Source organism: Brassica rapa, chromosome A10, assembly GCF_000309985.2.
Source record: "Brassica rapa cultivar Chiifu-401-42 chromosome A10, CAAS_Brap_v3.01, whole genome shotgun sequence".
Taxonomy (NCBI): Eukaryota; Viridiplantae; Streptophyta; class Magnoliopsida; order Brassicales; family Brassicaceae; genus Brassica; species Brassica rapa.
In genome coordinates, this window is record NC_024804.2 from 673,624 (window position 1) to 687,347 (window position 13,724).

Consider the following 13,724-nt stretch of genomic DNA (forward strand, 5'->3'; position numbering starts at 1 on the left):
TAATATTCAACAAATAGTTGTTTTGATAGATAGATATTTAGAAATAACAACATTATATCATGTTTGGACATGTTGCCTCCCAACAAAAGCAAAAACAAAACACACTACAGAAAAAGAACAATTTATTTGGATTAATGCACATAACGTAATGTTTGTTTATGCCTTAAGTGGTCTTCACGAAGGCAGCAAAACTTTCCAATCCTCCACGAATAAGCCCCTCCATAAACGGTTTCATTAACTGGAAAGTTTTAAACATACATAATATATACCGAGACAAAATGTTGAGTAAAAAAAAAATTAAACGAGACAAGAAAAAAAAACATAAATAACTACATTAACGTATCTTGCTTACGAAATAATCTATCATTCACAACATGGAGAATACTAGTAGGCTTACGAATGCAACTGGAGCAAAAGCATGTGGAACTTCAAATGAAAAGTTGATCTGAAAAAGGAGTGAACAAACGAAACTAAAAACAATTTCATTATATGTAATGAAAATGCGAAAAAATAGTGACAAGATACAACTACTAACCTCTACCAAGCACGAGGAAGGGCCTCTCTGGAAAAATCGAACACTGCCTCTGTTTTGATAAATACATAAAAATTTTACTTTCTAAAATCAAACTTGTATAAACCAAATCTGAGTTTACCTATTCGCAAAGCCTTCGATAGATCTCCAATGCAGCTTTCGATCCGGGATTGGCTGTTGATATGATTCAAGACTCAATATAAAATGTTAGATATTCAAATATCAAACAAGAGTAAGATAATCTGTTTGGTTCTTGTAAAAAACTTTTACCTCTAAATTTTTTGCGAGAAAATAATATTCAAATTTTTTACCAAAAGACTCGAATTTCACCAAATAACGCGATAAATCTGGACTGCCCTCCACTGCCTAAGAGAAGCAAAAGATTGTTATAGCCTGTGAAAGAATGAAATCTTCTAAGAGTCTCTTTCAGAGTAAGGCTTACCTCAACGGATGACAAAAATGGCAACCACTTAGGGAACAATTCACGGTCCGCGTATAACTTGTAAGCCACGGAAGCTGGTGCATCCACTACCATCTTTACCCTATTTAATCCAAACCAAAGAATTATATTACATAATCTCTCTAGAAAGTATAATATATTTAACATTTTTTTGTTGTCTTTGAGAAATTTTACGTGATGTCTTGCCATTGTACATGGAGAAGTCTTTCCTCTTCGAGTCTATCAGCTTCTCTGCTGCGCATAACGGGTCTGAAGGGTTTAGGAGATGAAGAAGAACTTGAGGAACCATTGCTAGAGTTTAGGAGTTTTGCAGAGGCAGGTGATGAGGAAGAAGATAACGATGATAACAACATTGACCGAGATGAATAAGTTCTTCTGAAACAAGCAGCTGATTTGGTGGTTGGAGCTGTACCAGACGCTATTGACGACATCTTTTTAGTCTTAGAGAGAAAGAGATTTGGAACTGATCATATGGGGTATTCATAGATTTTTAGGAAGTAGGTTTGCTTTGGCCAAAGTACAAAATTAGGAACATGGACTTTTCAGGGACAAGCTCAATGTCCTTTAGTGTCTTTCTTTTAAATGTTATCACACTCCACGCAAAGTGTGTTGACGTGTTTAGACGATCAACTAGAATAGAAAGGAAGAAAGAAAAAAACTCTGCTTGCGTGACTTAATTTCTTGTTTGGTTTGTTTTGTTCTTTTAGGGGGTTCACTAGTTCACACTCACTCACCGCCAAAATTTCTGGTTGGTTTATTGAATTTCTGTTTTTTCTTGGTGACCAAAAGTAGTTCTGGTAATAAGAGAAATAAAGATTGTAACTTTTAATAATACAAAAGTCAAGAGTAGACAAAGCCCTCCTTAATCATGGGGACAATAATCAAGTTCCAGACCATTTATAAGCCTAGAATCAGAAAGACACAGAGATGCATACATACAGAGGTTCCTGCAAATGCAAAGTGTTGATATTTTTTTTCAGATAATGAAATGGTTTAGGTGTAGGTAAGGTTTTGTTCAATAAGTGTGTTACGGAGCATAAAGCTGACCTTTTCTTTAAGTGGTTTTAGCCAATGTTGCAAATCTTTCAAGTCCACCTCTAAGCAAGGTTTCTAAAAAGGGCCGGAGCGCCTGAAATTGAGGCCAATAAAAAAACAAGGTATAAGTAAAACAGTGTGTTCACATAGAGAGGTTTGAAGGTGAAAAGAGCCAGGATACTCACCGATGCCACGGGGGTTAAAAGCGCAGGGACTTCATATGATACAGTTAGCTATATAGGATAAGGATGAGAGAATTATTCAAGAAGTTGAGAGCTAGATGTTTAGTTTAAAAAAAACAAAATGGAATGTTCTTTACCTCAACGAGGCAAGATGAAGGACCTTTAGGGAAGAACCGAACACTTCCTCTGCATCAGTTAATAAATTAAAAATGTTAGTCTCAGACTCTCAGTTATAAAGAGAGAAGGGGAAAAAAAAAACTGAACATTGATAATCTCTTTGGCTTACTTATTAGGAAGACCTTCAAGAGATCTCCAATGGATTTTCTGATTAGGAGTAGGCTGCAACCAAAAAAAAAAAAAAAAATACAAAAAGTCAAACACTTTACTTGACAAAACACAAAAGCTGCAAGATCTAAAATGAATAATGGTTTGCCTGAAGATTGCGAGCAAGCCAAGAATACTTGATGTCTTGGCCAAAAGCATTGTACTTGAGTGACCAACGAGATAGATCAGGCTTGTCCTTTAACACCTAAACCACAACACATTCAAAAGTAACTAAAAAGCTAAAAGCAAAAGAAGCTTTTCATAGATAGTTTGGAGAAATGAAAAGAACCTCAACGGATGAAATGAAAGGCATCCACTTGGGGAAAGATTCACGATCCAAGTAGAAGTTGTACGCTACTGATACTGGAATATCTACTTCCATCTTCACTCTGAAATTAGATTCATTTCAATTTCAATTCCAACACTACTGTTACTTAAAGGATCGAACTTTACAAGTAAAATTTCGATCAAAACAGAGCAGAAGAGAGAGACTTTACGTGCAGTCTTGCCACTCCATGGAAACGGATAAGCGTTTGCGAGAGTTGAATCTCGATCTTCGATTGAGAGGGGAGGAGCCATTTAGAGATTTGGGAAGCAACTGAGACAGAGAATAGTTGGGTTTACGAGGAGAAGCTAGAGCGAATCTGCGATTGGAGCAGATGGGTAAGTGGAGATTGGGGGTTTTACAGGATGCTGACAAGTGATTGATCGTGTTCATGTGTGTTGCTGTTACAGACATTGAAGCTGTTTTTGCCCCTTTGTTTTTTTTTTCTTTTGATAAACTAAAAAAAAAGTTTAAAAACCTTCGCAACCACACAAATGCCGTCGGAGATTTAATCTGTTTAAACTATATTCTTCCACATAAATGATGATTTAACGCACAGTTTAAGTAATAGAACAACAGCGGGGATAGCTCAGTTGGGAGAGCGTCAGACTGAAGATCTGAAGGTCGCGTGTTCGATCCACGCTCACAGCAATTACTTTTTTTTAATTTTGTTTGCTTTGACTCAGCCCATTGGACCTTTCTTCTATTTTGAACCTTAGTAAACAGTTAATTAATAAAGCCCATTTAAGAGCCAATATAAATTGGTTTAAATTTTCAAAGTCCAAGCCACAGAGCTTTGTATCACATCTCTGGATTTGACATACGACAACGTGAAAGTAATCACACAGTTAATGCAAATAGCATCTCGCGGGGAATTGGGAATTGCGGCCCCCATGACCACATCGGATATACATTAATTAAACTTAGTATATTCATTCAGCCTGGTTTTCAAGATAGTACCAAAAAAAATTCTCATGTGTGATGTGTTTGTAATGGTGACGCAAGCAGTGACGGTTTTGTTTGTTAAAGTTTGTTTTCGCAGACTTGGATATATTTAATACGTATATTAAGTAAGATCTTTTAAACACTCTCTTTAATTAGTAGGTTTTTTTATACATAAATTCTTTCCTACAAAAAAAGTTAAAAAAAATCTCACATTTTGCATGAAACTAATAAAATCTTAATACAGCAGATCACTATATATGGTTAACTACCCCTGCAAGTTGCAACATCTTTATATATAGCCTAGGCTTTAAATTGATCCGACATGTGATTTTGTTTTTAATTATTGTATCACACCATTGACTTAGTATATTTAATTCATAGTGTATTTTTGGTCTTACAAGGGAGCAGTCAGCATTAAGTTAACTTCTTCTTCTGGACGCATACAAGTAAACTTATATGACATCGGTTTGGTTACAAAGCTTTGAACATTATTATAATTTATTCTATAATATGGACTCATCATGCCATGTGTTCCTTATTATAGAAGACAACATAGACGGACGAATGATTATAATCACTCACTAATTGTATTATTTCGGTGCTCCAATATAAATACTAATAATGTAACAGTGGAGTATAATAAAAAGCCTTAGCGGCCAAGAAAATATGTCTTATCTCTCAAGGGGGTGAGATATGTTTTACTGCAATATATAAAGTTGACTTATTGCTTTGTTGCCAAGGAATTAGTCAAAGGTCCTTTAGAGTGAACATTCTCTCCATCTCCATTTGACACATAATGACACTGTTTTAATAATCGGACGTGATTATTCAAGATGCAATTGGCTCCTTGATAAGAGTATTTGATCATGATTTCTTTGGTTTTTGAAGATTATGCGTTGGTTTGATACAGACTAGATGTGATTTCACGTAGCTCTTAAATGATATTATAATTTAATTTGACAGCTATTTTTCTAAAAATATTAACAACAAATTTTGTTTGCTAAATAAAACATGTATGTGGTTACTGTTTTTATTTTCTCTTAACATAATCTCACGAGGTACGGCATTTTTTGTGTGTGCATAATATGATATTTTTAAGATTATCATGTTTGCTGTTGGGAAAAAGAAAAACCAACCACAAATTCTGTCTGGTAGTGGTAAGTTTTAATCCTATCTAACATTTCTTATAATAGTCAGTCAATGCTCGTGTCCAAAACATTAGTTGATCATTTGGTTTTTACTTTTTATACAATAACCTAAATTGACGTTCAATAAATTCTGTATTAAAAATCTTATAATTTTTCTTTTTAAATTTACAGAATAATTTTATTTCATATACAGTATATATATGTGTGTTCTTGAGAGGCAAAACAATATTTCTTGGGAGCAGGAAAAAAGAAAGAATTTTTTTTTTGAATATAAACTTCAAAATGTATAATGATGATGCTTTTTGACTGATCCATATAACAATAGTTTATTCCCATTTCCCCTTGCTCCTCAAGCAATTTTCACAAAACCCAAAAATAACGATTGCATATAAAAAGGCAAAAAATGCTCTTAATTTTCTGCAGATACAAGTTGGAATCTACAAAGTAGAATAAAATATACTAAACAAAGTTTATAACAAGTTCACAGTTTCGTCTTCTCACGTCTTATTCCCTCAAAGTTCCAAAAACCTTTCGATTTTCGCAGCTTCGCATCTTCAGGTCTGTTCTCTTTTAACTTCTTTCCTTTTCAGTTTCTTAATGTTTTTAATTGATCACCGATTTTTCGGGTAATCTAAAGCATGTGACTCTTTTCCCATAACAGACTCTGATTCATTGGTGATAGTTTCTGGGAACACTTTAGTTAGATTTTTTTTAAACGGACAAATCTTTTTCCACAAGTTGGTTTTTATATTTACATTAGCAAAACCTTTTTTCATAATATACGGTCGATCTCGATCTAGGTTTTATCAGATTTTTAACGTTTTTCGAAATATTTATTTTCTCTGCCAGAGCCGGAGATGGACCGTGGCGAAGCCAGAGAAAGCGACTCTGTTTCACACGAACCTTCAACTTCTAAAACTCCCAGAGAAGGAGAAAAAGAAGATACTAAGAAGGAAAAAAACGATGAAAAGACGAAGACAGTTCCGTTCTACAAGCTATTTGCATTTGCTGATTCCATTGATGTGTTCTTGATGATCTGTGGCTCTGTTGGAGCTATGGGGAACGGTGTTTGTTTACCTCTCATGACATTGTTGTTTGGTGATCTCATAGATTCATTTGGACAAAACCAGAACAACAAAGACATTGTCGACGTTATCTCAAAAGTAAGTGGTGGTGGAACACAATAACCTTTTTAACTTTTTAGATATGTTCATAGTTACTAATAATGTTATTATCTTGCAGGTTTGTCTTAAATTCGTCTACCTTGGACTTGGAACCCTAGGAGCAGCCTTTATTCGTAAGTCATAATCCATTTTCTAGCTTTAAAGTTTTTATCATTTTTTTTTGTTTCTTCGTTGCTTTTTACACAAGTTTCTGTTTTGTTGTTGTTGTTGTAGAGGTGGCTTCTTGGATGATCACGGGAGAGAGACAAGCAGCGAGGATAAGGAGTATGTATCTGAAAACAATTCTCAGACAAGACATTGGATTTTTCGATGTGGAAACAAACACAGGAGAGGTTGTTGGTAGAATGTCTGGAGATACTGTTCTTATACAAGACGCCATGGGTGAGAAGGTAATACCACAATAAATAAAACTTTGAAGCTTAAAATAATGACTATTATTTTTTTTAACAAAGAGATTATATTTTCTTGAATCTTGCAGGTTGGGAAGTTTATTCAGCTGGTATCTACATTCGTCGGTGGATTTGCATTAGCTTTTGTTAAAGGATGGCTATTAACACTGGTTATGTTAACTTCAATTCCACTTCTGGCTATGGCTGGTGCAGCCATGGCGATTATAGTCACCCGAGCTTCTTCCCGGGGACAAGCCGCTTATGCCAAAGCAGCAACTGTTGTTGAACAGACAATCGGGTCTATCCGCACGGTAATAATATTCTACTTACACAAGGCTACAATAAAATCTTTAACTGAGATTTGTTTCTAAAATTTATTTTCTTTTTGGTTTTAAAGGTTGCTTCTTTCACGGGAGAGAAACAAGCCATAAACAGCTACAAGAAGTTCATAACTTCAGCATATGAACAAAGCATTAAACAAGGTTTCTCTACTGGTTTGGGACTCGGAGTAATGTTCATGGTGTTCTTTAGCAGCTATGCTTTGGCCATTTGGTTTGGAGGGAAGATGATTGTTGAAAAAGGGTATACCGGTGGCGCCGTGATCAACGTGATCATCATTGTGGTCGCTGGTTCAATGTAAGTAAAATGCCGAGACGATCATTTACAGTAGATACTTCCTCTGTATTTAAAAGATTGTTGTTATAAAATTTGCATACATATTAGTAAAACTTAAATGCACATTTATCTATTGATTTTTAGTTTTGTTTTGAAGTTTTTTTTTGCTTCCTATTAAAGTTACACCACTTATATTTTTATAGATTTTAATTTTTGTTTTATTTTTTAATCAAAATGCATTAACTAAGTTTAAACCACTAATCTCTTAAATACAAAAACTAAAACATACTGGATAATGTATATGAAGGGAGTGTAAGATACTAATCTTTTTTTTTACTTAACTTTGTGTGATTCCTAACAGTTATGTTCTGTTTTTTGTTTGTTTTCTTTTAGGTCGCTAGGACAAACATCTCCATGTCTAACCGCGTTTGCAGCGGGCCAAGCTGCAGCGTACAAGATGTTCGAGACGATTAAAAGAAAGCCTCTGATCGATGCTTACGACGAAAACGGAAAGGTACTCGAAGACATCCGTGGAGACATCGAACTCAAAGACGTGCATTTCAGCTACCCGGCGAGACCAGACGAGGACATTTTCGACGGCTTCTCCCTCTTCATCCCCAGCGGCGCAACGGCAGCGTTAGTAGGAGAAAGTGGAAGCGGAAAATCAACCGTGATCAGCTTGATCGAGAGGTTCTACGATCCCAAATCCGGAGAAGTACTAATCGACGGCGTAAACCTCAAGGAGTTTCAGCTGAAATGGATCAGAAGCAAGATCGGTTTGGTTAGCCAAGAACCGGTTCTGTTCTCGTCCAGCATCAGGGAGAATATCGCCTACGGGAAAGACAACGCCACGGTCGAAGAGATCAAAGCCGCCACGGAGCTAGCCAATGCTGCCAAGTTTATAGATAAGCTGCCTCAGGGGTTGGACACGATGGTGGGAGAGCACGGGACGCAGCTCTCGGGAGGACAGAAACAGAGGATAGCCATCGCGAGAGCCATTCTCAAAGACCCGAGGATTCTTCTCTTGGACGAAGCGACGAGCGCGCTCGACGCGGAATCCGAGAGAGTGGTGCAAGAGGCTTTGGATAGAGTGATGGTTAACCGGACTACGGTTATCGTCGCGCATCGGTTAAGCACGGTCCGAAATGCGGATATGATTGCGGTTATCCACCGCGGGAAAATGGTGGAGAAAGGTTCACATTCCGAGCTGTTGAGAGATCCTGAAGGAGCTTATTCGCAGCTGATTCGTTTACAAGAGATTAACAAAGGACACGATGCGAAAACATCGCCCGGATCGTCTTTCCGGGCTTCGAATCTTAAGAAATCAATGGAAGGAGGATCGGTTATTAGCGGCGGGACGTCCTCTGTTGGGAATAGTAGCCGTCACCATTCGCTGAATGTACTCGGTTTAGCTGCGGGATTAGACCTTGGCGGCGGTAGCGTGAGCCAGAGGGTAGGTCAAGAGGAAACTAGTCAAGAACCGGTTCCGAAAGTATCTTTAACCAGGATCGCGGCTTTGAATAAAACCGAGATCCCGGTTCTACTTCTAGGTACCGTTGCAGCAGCCATCAACGGCGCGATTTTCCCGCTTTTCGGGATTTTGATTTCTCGAGTCATCGAAGCGTTTTTCAAACCGGCCGACCAGCTCAAGAAAGACTCGAGATTCTGGGCGATTATATTCGTAGCTCTTGGAGTGACTTCGCTGATCGTCTCACCGGTTCAGACCTATTTGTTCTCAGTAGCTGGAGGGAAACTGATTCGACGGATTCGATCCATGTGTTTTGAGAAAGCGGTTCACATGGAGGTCGGGTGGTTCGACGAGCCGCAGAACTCGAGCGGTACGATGGGTGCAAGGCTTTCGGCCGATGCAGCTTTGATCAGGGCTTTGGTCGGTGACGCGTTGTCTCTAGCCGTTCAAAACGCTGCTTCCGCTGCGTCGGGGTTGATCATAGCGTTCACCGCGAGCTGGGAGCTGGCGTTTATAATATTAGTGATGCTTCCTCTTATTGGTATCAATGGTTATATTCAAGTCAAGTTCATGAAAGGATTCACCGCAGACGCTAAGGTTGGTACCATCCTCTTTTTTTTTTTTATTCTTGTGGGTCAAGGAACTTATATTTGCTTTGGATTTTAACTTTGTAGACGAAGTACGAGGATGCGAGTCAGGTGGCTAACGATGCAGTGGGGAGTATAAGGACAGTGGCGTCTTTCTGCGCAGAGGAGAAAGTGATGCAGATGTATAAGAAGCAATGCGAAGGTCCTATAAAAGATGGGATAAAGCAAGGTTTCATCAGTGGATTAGGGTTTGGAGTCTCCTTCTTCATTCTGTTTTCAGTCTACGCCACAAGCTTCTACGCGGGTGCTAGGTTGGTTGAAGCCGGCAGGACTACTTTCAATAATGTTTTCCAGGTAAAGTAGTTGTCCTAAATTAATTTTCATGTCTCATAGTTTATAATAGCATAATTATTCGGCTTTAAAAAAAATAAATTAATTTACATGTTTAAAAATCTGGATGGATCTTGATTTAAATATTTTGCAGGTGTTCTTTGCGTTAACGATGGCAGCTATTGGGATCTCTCAGTCGAGTACTTTCGCTCCTGATTCTAGTAAAGCTAAGGTTGCAGCTGCGTCCATCTTTGGAATCATCGATAGAAAGTCCAAGATAGATTCGAGCGATGAGTCAGGGACGGTACTGGAGAACGTTAAGGGAGATATTGAGCTTCGTCACATAAGCTTTACTTATCCAGCAAGACCAGACATTCAGATCTTTCGTGATCTTTGCTTATCCATTCGTGCAGGAAAGGTAAAACATGACCAACTTTCTCGTAAGAATTTTATTATCACTCAAGTTCCTGATCAGTTTTTTTTTGTCTCTTTTTGTTCTCAGACCGTTGCTTTGGTCGGAGAGAGTGGGTCAGGGAAATCTACGGTGATCTCGCTGTTACAAAGATTCTACGATCCGGATTCGGGTAACATAACTCTAGACGGAGTTGAGCTCAAGAGTCTGCAGTTGAAATGGCTGAGACAACAAATGGGACTGGTGGGACAAGAGCCTGTCTTGTTCAACGACACCATCCGAGCCAACATTGCTTATGGCAAAGGAAGCGAAGAGGCAGCTACCGAGTCTGAGATCATAGCAGCTGCTGAGCTCGCCAATGCACACAAGTTCATCTCTAGCATACAACAGGTAACGGAAAAGGTTTTGTTTTGTTTATTCTGCTTTTTAAAAAGTTTACTTACGCAACACCCAATCCACTTTTTTTAGGGCTACGACACGGTGGTAGGAGAAAGAGGGATTCAGCTATCAGGAGGACAGAAACAGCGTGTGGCTATCGCACGAGCCATAGTGAAAGAGCCTAAGATATTGCTTTTGGACGAAGCAACGAGCGCTCTTGATGCCGAATCTGAGCGTGTGGTTCAAGACGCGCTAGACCGAGTGATGGTGAACCGGACCACGGTGGTGGTGGCTCACCGGTTATCGACTATTAAAAACGCAGACGTGATCGCTGTGGTGAAGAACGGTGTGATCGCTGAGAAAGGGACTCACGAGAAGCTGATCAAAATCGAGGGTGGGGTTTATGCGTCGCTTGTGCAGCTTCACATGACTGCTTCCAACTGATAACTAATAACCGAACTATACAATGAGTTATGAGTGATTAAGCTATCCGAACCGATCAGGCCGAACCGAATCGAACCAAAATACCTGAAATATCTATTGATTTTCTATCCAAATATTCAAATTAAACCAATTTATATGTTAATTTTAGGTATTTTGATATATATTATACAAATTTATATGTAATATGTTATTTTGCTTTATAGATTTTGAGAAAATTTAAGCATATAATGAATATTAAATTTTAAAAATAATTTAAATGGGTTATCCGAACCCGAACCAAACCCGAACCGAAATTTAGAGACACCCGAATGAAACTGAAATCTTTAAACCCAAAAACCCGAATAGATCCGAACCGAACCAGAATAGATCCGAACCGAACCCGAATGAGTACTCGAACGCCCACCTCTACATAAGGTTTTGAAAATAGTTCGGTTTTGAAAATATAAATAACCGAGAATACCCAAAAATAACCGAAAAACTGAACCAAAATAACTGAAAATAACTGAATTGAACCGAAAATGTCCAGTTTTTTAAAAAAAACTATACCGAAATCTATTTGAAATAAAAAGTGGGTTAGTACAGAAGATTAAAAACCGAACCAATCCTTCGCCTCACTTTGGTAGAATTGTGGATGGACCGAATAAACCGAAACCAAAAATACCCGATCCTCCGAATAAACCGAAGTATCCGAAATCGCAGGGCTAATTAAACCATGAATAAACCAAACGAATTATAACTCTCCAAAACCAGAATCTGACCCGATCCATTGCGTTCAAACCCGACCCGATACGAAAACAGATAATAATCAATTAGAGCCTCTCTACTGAAGTCAGATTAGTCACTCTTCGAAGAAAAAAAAAAACCCCCAAATAGCGTAAGGATAAGCCTCGCCGGCGACGAAATCAGGGTTTCATCGAACAAGAAGATGGCTCACGCTTGCGTCTCCACATCAGCTTCCTCTCTCAGGTTTACAGCCGGATTCGTCTCCGCGAGTCCCAACGCCTCCTCTTTCGATTCTCAGAAGCTTTCCCTCCCTTTCGAGCCTCTTCGTTCAAGGTAGTGTTTCTTCTTCGCGAATTCGTAGATTAGATTTAGGGATTTGAAGGAACTGTACGATTTTGATTTGCAGAAAGACGAAGAAGTTGGTTAGCGGCAGAAAGACGGCTCCGAAGGCTGTATACTCCGGCAATGTCTGGACTCCGGAGACTCCTTCGCCTCAAGGAGTTTGGTCCATCAGGTGAAGCTTTTGAGCTGTGATTGTTTTTTTTTGATGGTTGAATCTTGAACTGTGTTGTTACTTGGCAGAGATGATTTACAAGTCCCTTCTTCGCCGTATTTTCCTGTGTACGCTCAAGGACAAGGACCACCTCCCATGGTGCAAGAGCGTTTCCAGAGTATCATAAGCCAGCTCTTCCAATATGTAAGACTCTCTTTTGTTTAAAGATTATCAAAGTTTCAAGCTTTGATGAATTGGTTTCTTTTTTTCCTCAGAGGATTATTCGTTGTGGTGGTGCTGTGGATGATGATATGGCCAACATAATCGTAGCTCAGCTTCTTTACCTCGATGCTGTTGATCCTACTAAGGTCAGATCTTTATTTATCTCTTGTTCCTTGTTGCATAATCTTTTGCTTAGGAGTCTGATTGTGCTTGCTTATTTATGTTTGACAGGATATTGTTATGTATGTGAACTCTCCTGGTGGATCAGTTACAGCTGGTAACGATAACACACTGTTTGCTTTTACTTATTTCAGATATCATTCCTCTTATGTACTTTTTGGGGTTCATTGTTACTGATTCTTGTCTCTCTCCCTTGTTATCAGGCATGGCTATATTCGACACTATGAGGCATATCCGACCTGATGTCTCCACTGTTTGTGTCGGTCTAGCTGCTAGGTAAAACCTTCACCATTCTTTTTTACTCACAACATTATGCTTTTATCTTTTTAGGGTCCTTGGTAAATTGAAAGTTTCTTGTTCAGTGTGGTTGGCTTATGGAAAACAAAAAAATCTTTTTTTTTGTGTCGATAATGTGAGTTTGTATGGATTGTAATACCTTCTTTCTTCTGTGTATGTGATTTTCTAAAATGTACAGTATGGGAGCCTTTCTGCTTAGTGCTGGAACCAAAGGTAGGCTCATAATCATTTCGTTCATAGTAAAAACTTTGCTTTAACTCTGTTCTTTTCAATTTCCTGGTGCGAGTTAGCTTTATTTGTCATATCTGCAGGGAAAAGATACAGTCTGCCAAACTCAAGGATAATGATCCATCAGCCGCTTGGTGGAGCTCAAGGTGGCCAAACCGATATCGACATTCAGGTCATTCAACAACGTCTTTTTATACCTTGTTCCAGCCTTTGTCTTAAGTGTTTTGAAGGGACTAGATCGAGTTCAATATTCAGTTTGATTTTTTAAAACCTAACCTAGCAAGTTCATGATCTGAAAACAGGCAAATGAAATGCTTCATCACAAGGCAAACCTAAACGGTTACCTCGCTTACCAGACTGGTCAAAGCCTAGAGAAGATAAACCAGGACACAGACCGTGATTTCTTCATGAGTGCTAAAGAAGCAAAAGATTACGGGCTTATCGATGGTGTTATCATGAACCCTCTTAAAGCCCTTCAGCCACTTGCAGCAGCTTGATCGCCTGAAGGTAGTGTTTCGGCTTAGCACATCTATTTTGATGGGTTTCCATAAAATGTGCGTTTGATTCTAGAAAGAAATCAAAATCAGTAGCTGATACATACATGAAGAACAAGTAAAGTTTTCTTTATCTGCTGTTTGATTGAACAATGACTTTGTAATGTTTTGTTACTTTGTAATCGAATTATTGGCCATTCTTATTTCGCGTATCAGTATTCTAGTGTCGTACTTATATGCTGATAATCACTGATCGGTTAAATTGTGGAAGCAAATGTAGTTTGTTTCTAAGTGAAAAAAGTTACCGCATATACTTTACCTTTTAACCC

At 38.4% G+C, this 13,724-nt stretch overlaps 4 protein-coding genes and 1 non-coding gene across 7 annotated transcripts; 3 read left to right on the plus strand and 2 right to left on the minus strand.

Annotated features, from left to right (window-relative positions):
• LOC103844579 lies at positions 1-1,662 on the minus strand. 2 transcript variants are annotated; one of them, XM_009121378.3, is made up of 7 exons: positions 1,167-1,662; positions 975-1,074; positions 803-898; positions 654-706; positions 536-584; positions 398-445; positions 1-238 (listed from the first exon to the last, which is right to left on the minus strand). In XM_009121378.3, the coding sequence occupies exons 1-7, from the start codon at positions 1,421-1,423 to the stop codon at positions 164-166; spliced, it is 678 nt and encodes a 225-aa protein (XP_009119626.1). In that variant the 5' UTR covers positions 1,424-1,662; the 3' UTR covers positions 1-163. The 2 variants fall into 2 exon arrangements, with proteins under 2 accessions (XP_009119626.1, XP_009119627.1); XM_009121379.3 differs by having other exon boundaries at positions 353-445.
• A 105-nt stretch (positions 1,663-1,767) lies between these two features.
• On the minus strand, positions 1,768-3,341 carry LOC103844580. Its single transcript, XM_009121380.3, has 8 exons — positions 3,031-3,341; positions 2,823-2,922; positions 2,643-2,738; positions 2,496-2,548; positions 2,347-2,395; positions 2,213-2,260; positions 2,040-2,121; positions 1,768-1,939 (listed from the first exon to the last, which is right to left on the minus strand). Exons 1-7 carry the CDS (start codon positions 3,270-3,272, stop codon positions 2,047-2,049), a joined length of 663 nt encoding a protein of 220 aa, XP_009119628.1. The 5' UTR covers positions 3,273-3,341; the 3' UTR covers positions 1,768-1,939; positions 2,040-2,046.
• A 95-nt stretch (positions 3,342-3,436) lies between these two features.
• Positions 3,437-3,509, plus strand: TRNAF-GAA. Its single transcript has one exon. It is a non-coding gene; the product is annotated as a tRNA-Phe (tRNA).
• Positions 3,510-3,582: 73 nt separating this feature from the next.
• On the plus strand, positions 3,583-10,900 carry LOC103844578 (ABC transporter B family member 11). 2 transcript variants are annotated; one of them, XM_009121377.3, is made up of 11 exons: positions 3,583-5,509; positions 5,801-6,114; positions 6,194-6,248; positions 6,349-6,524; positions 6,614-6,835; positions 6,922-7,160; positions 7,533-9,204; positions 9,282-9,548; positions 9,679-9,942; positions 10,027-10,326; positions 10,405-10,758. In XM_009121377.3, the coding sequence occupies exons 2-11, from the start codon at positions 5,809-5,811 to the stop codon at positions 10,756-10,758; spliced, it is 3,855 nt and encodes a 1,284-aa protein (XP_009119625.2). In that variant the 5' UTR covers positions 3,583-5,509; positions 5,801-5,808. The 2 variants fall into 2 exon arrangements, with proteins under 2 accessions (XP_009119625.2, XP_033138280.1); XM_033282389.1 differs by lacking the exon at positions 3,583-5,509 and having other exon boundaries at positions 5,809-6,114; positions 10,405-10,900.
• A 654-nt stretch (positions 10,901-11,554) lies between these two features.
• On the plus strand, positions 11,555-13,598 carry LOC103844577 (ATP-dependent Clp protease proteolytic subunit 5, chloroplastic). Its single transcript, XM_009121376.3, has 9 exons — positions 11,555-11,814; positions 11,888-11,995; positions 12,064-12,178; positions 12,250-12,342; positions 12,428-12,473; positions 12,580-12,652; positions 12,852-12,886; positions 12,985-13,073; positions 13,204-13,598. The coding sequence occupies exons 1-9, from the start codon at positions 11,684-11,686 to the stop codon at positions 13,396-13,398; spliced, it is 885 nt and encodes a 294-aa protein (XP_009119624.1). The 5' UTR covers positions 11,555-11,683; the 3' UTR covers positions 13,399-13,598.
• Positions 13,599-13,724: the final 126 nt, after the last annotated feature.

Excerpts from the sequence above, each read along its gene's own strand:
- LOC103844577 (XM_009121376.3), top strand. The coding sequence starts at position 11,684 with ATGGCTCACGCTTGCGTCTCCACATCAGCTTCCTCTCTCAGGTTTACA. Across the intron at positions 11,996-12,063 it reads CAAGGAGTTTGGTCCATCAG|AGATGATTTACAAGTCCCTT; the intron begins GTGAAGCTTTTG and ends GTTACTTGGCAG. Across the intron at positions 12,474-12,579 it reads TGGTGGATCAGTTACAGCTG|GCATGGCTATATTCGACACT; the intron begins GTAACGATAACA and ends CCTTGTTATCAG.
- LOC103844579 (XM_009121378.3), bottom strand. The coding sequence starts at position 1,423 with ATGTCGTCAATAGCGTCTGGTACAGCTCCAACCACCAAATCAGCTGCT. Across the intron at positions 899-974 it reads CATTTTTGTCATCCGTTGAG|GCAGTGGAGGGCAGTCCAGA; the intron begins GTAAGCCTTACT and ends TGCTTCTCTTAG. Across the intron at positions 239-397 it reads CTTTTGCTCCAGTTGCATTC|TTAATGAAACCGTTTATGGA; the intron begins GTAAGCCTACTA and ends AAAACTTTCCAG.
- LOC103844578 (XM_009121377.3), top strand. The coding sequence starts at position 5,809 with ATGGACCGTGGCGAAGCCAGAGAAAGCGACTCTGTTTCACACGAACCT. Across the intron at positions 6,115-6,193 it reads TTGTCGACGTTATCTCAAAA|GTTTGTCTTAAATTCGTCTA; the intron begins GTAAGTGGTGGT and ends ATTATCTTGCAG. Across the intron at positions 9,549-9,678 it reads CTTTCAATAATGTTTTCCAG|GTGTTCTTTGCGTTAACGAT; the intron begins GTAAAGTAGTTG and ends AATATTTTGCAG.
- LOC103844580 (XM_009121380.3), bottom strand. The coding sequence starts at position 3,272 with ATGTCTGTAACAGCAACACACATGAACACGATCAATCACTTGTCAGCA. Across the intron at positions 2,739-2,822 it reads CTTTCATTTCATCCGTTGAG|GTGTTAAAGGACAAGCCTGA; the intron begins GTTCTTTTCATT and ends GTTGTGGTTTAG. Across the intron at positions 2,261-2,346 it reads CTTCATCTTGCCTCGTTGAG|CTAACTGTATCATATGAAGT; the intron begins GTAAAGAACATT and ends TATCCTATATAG.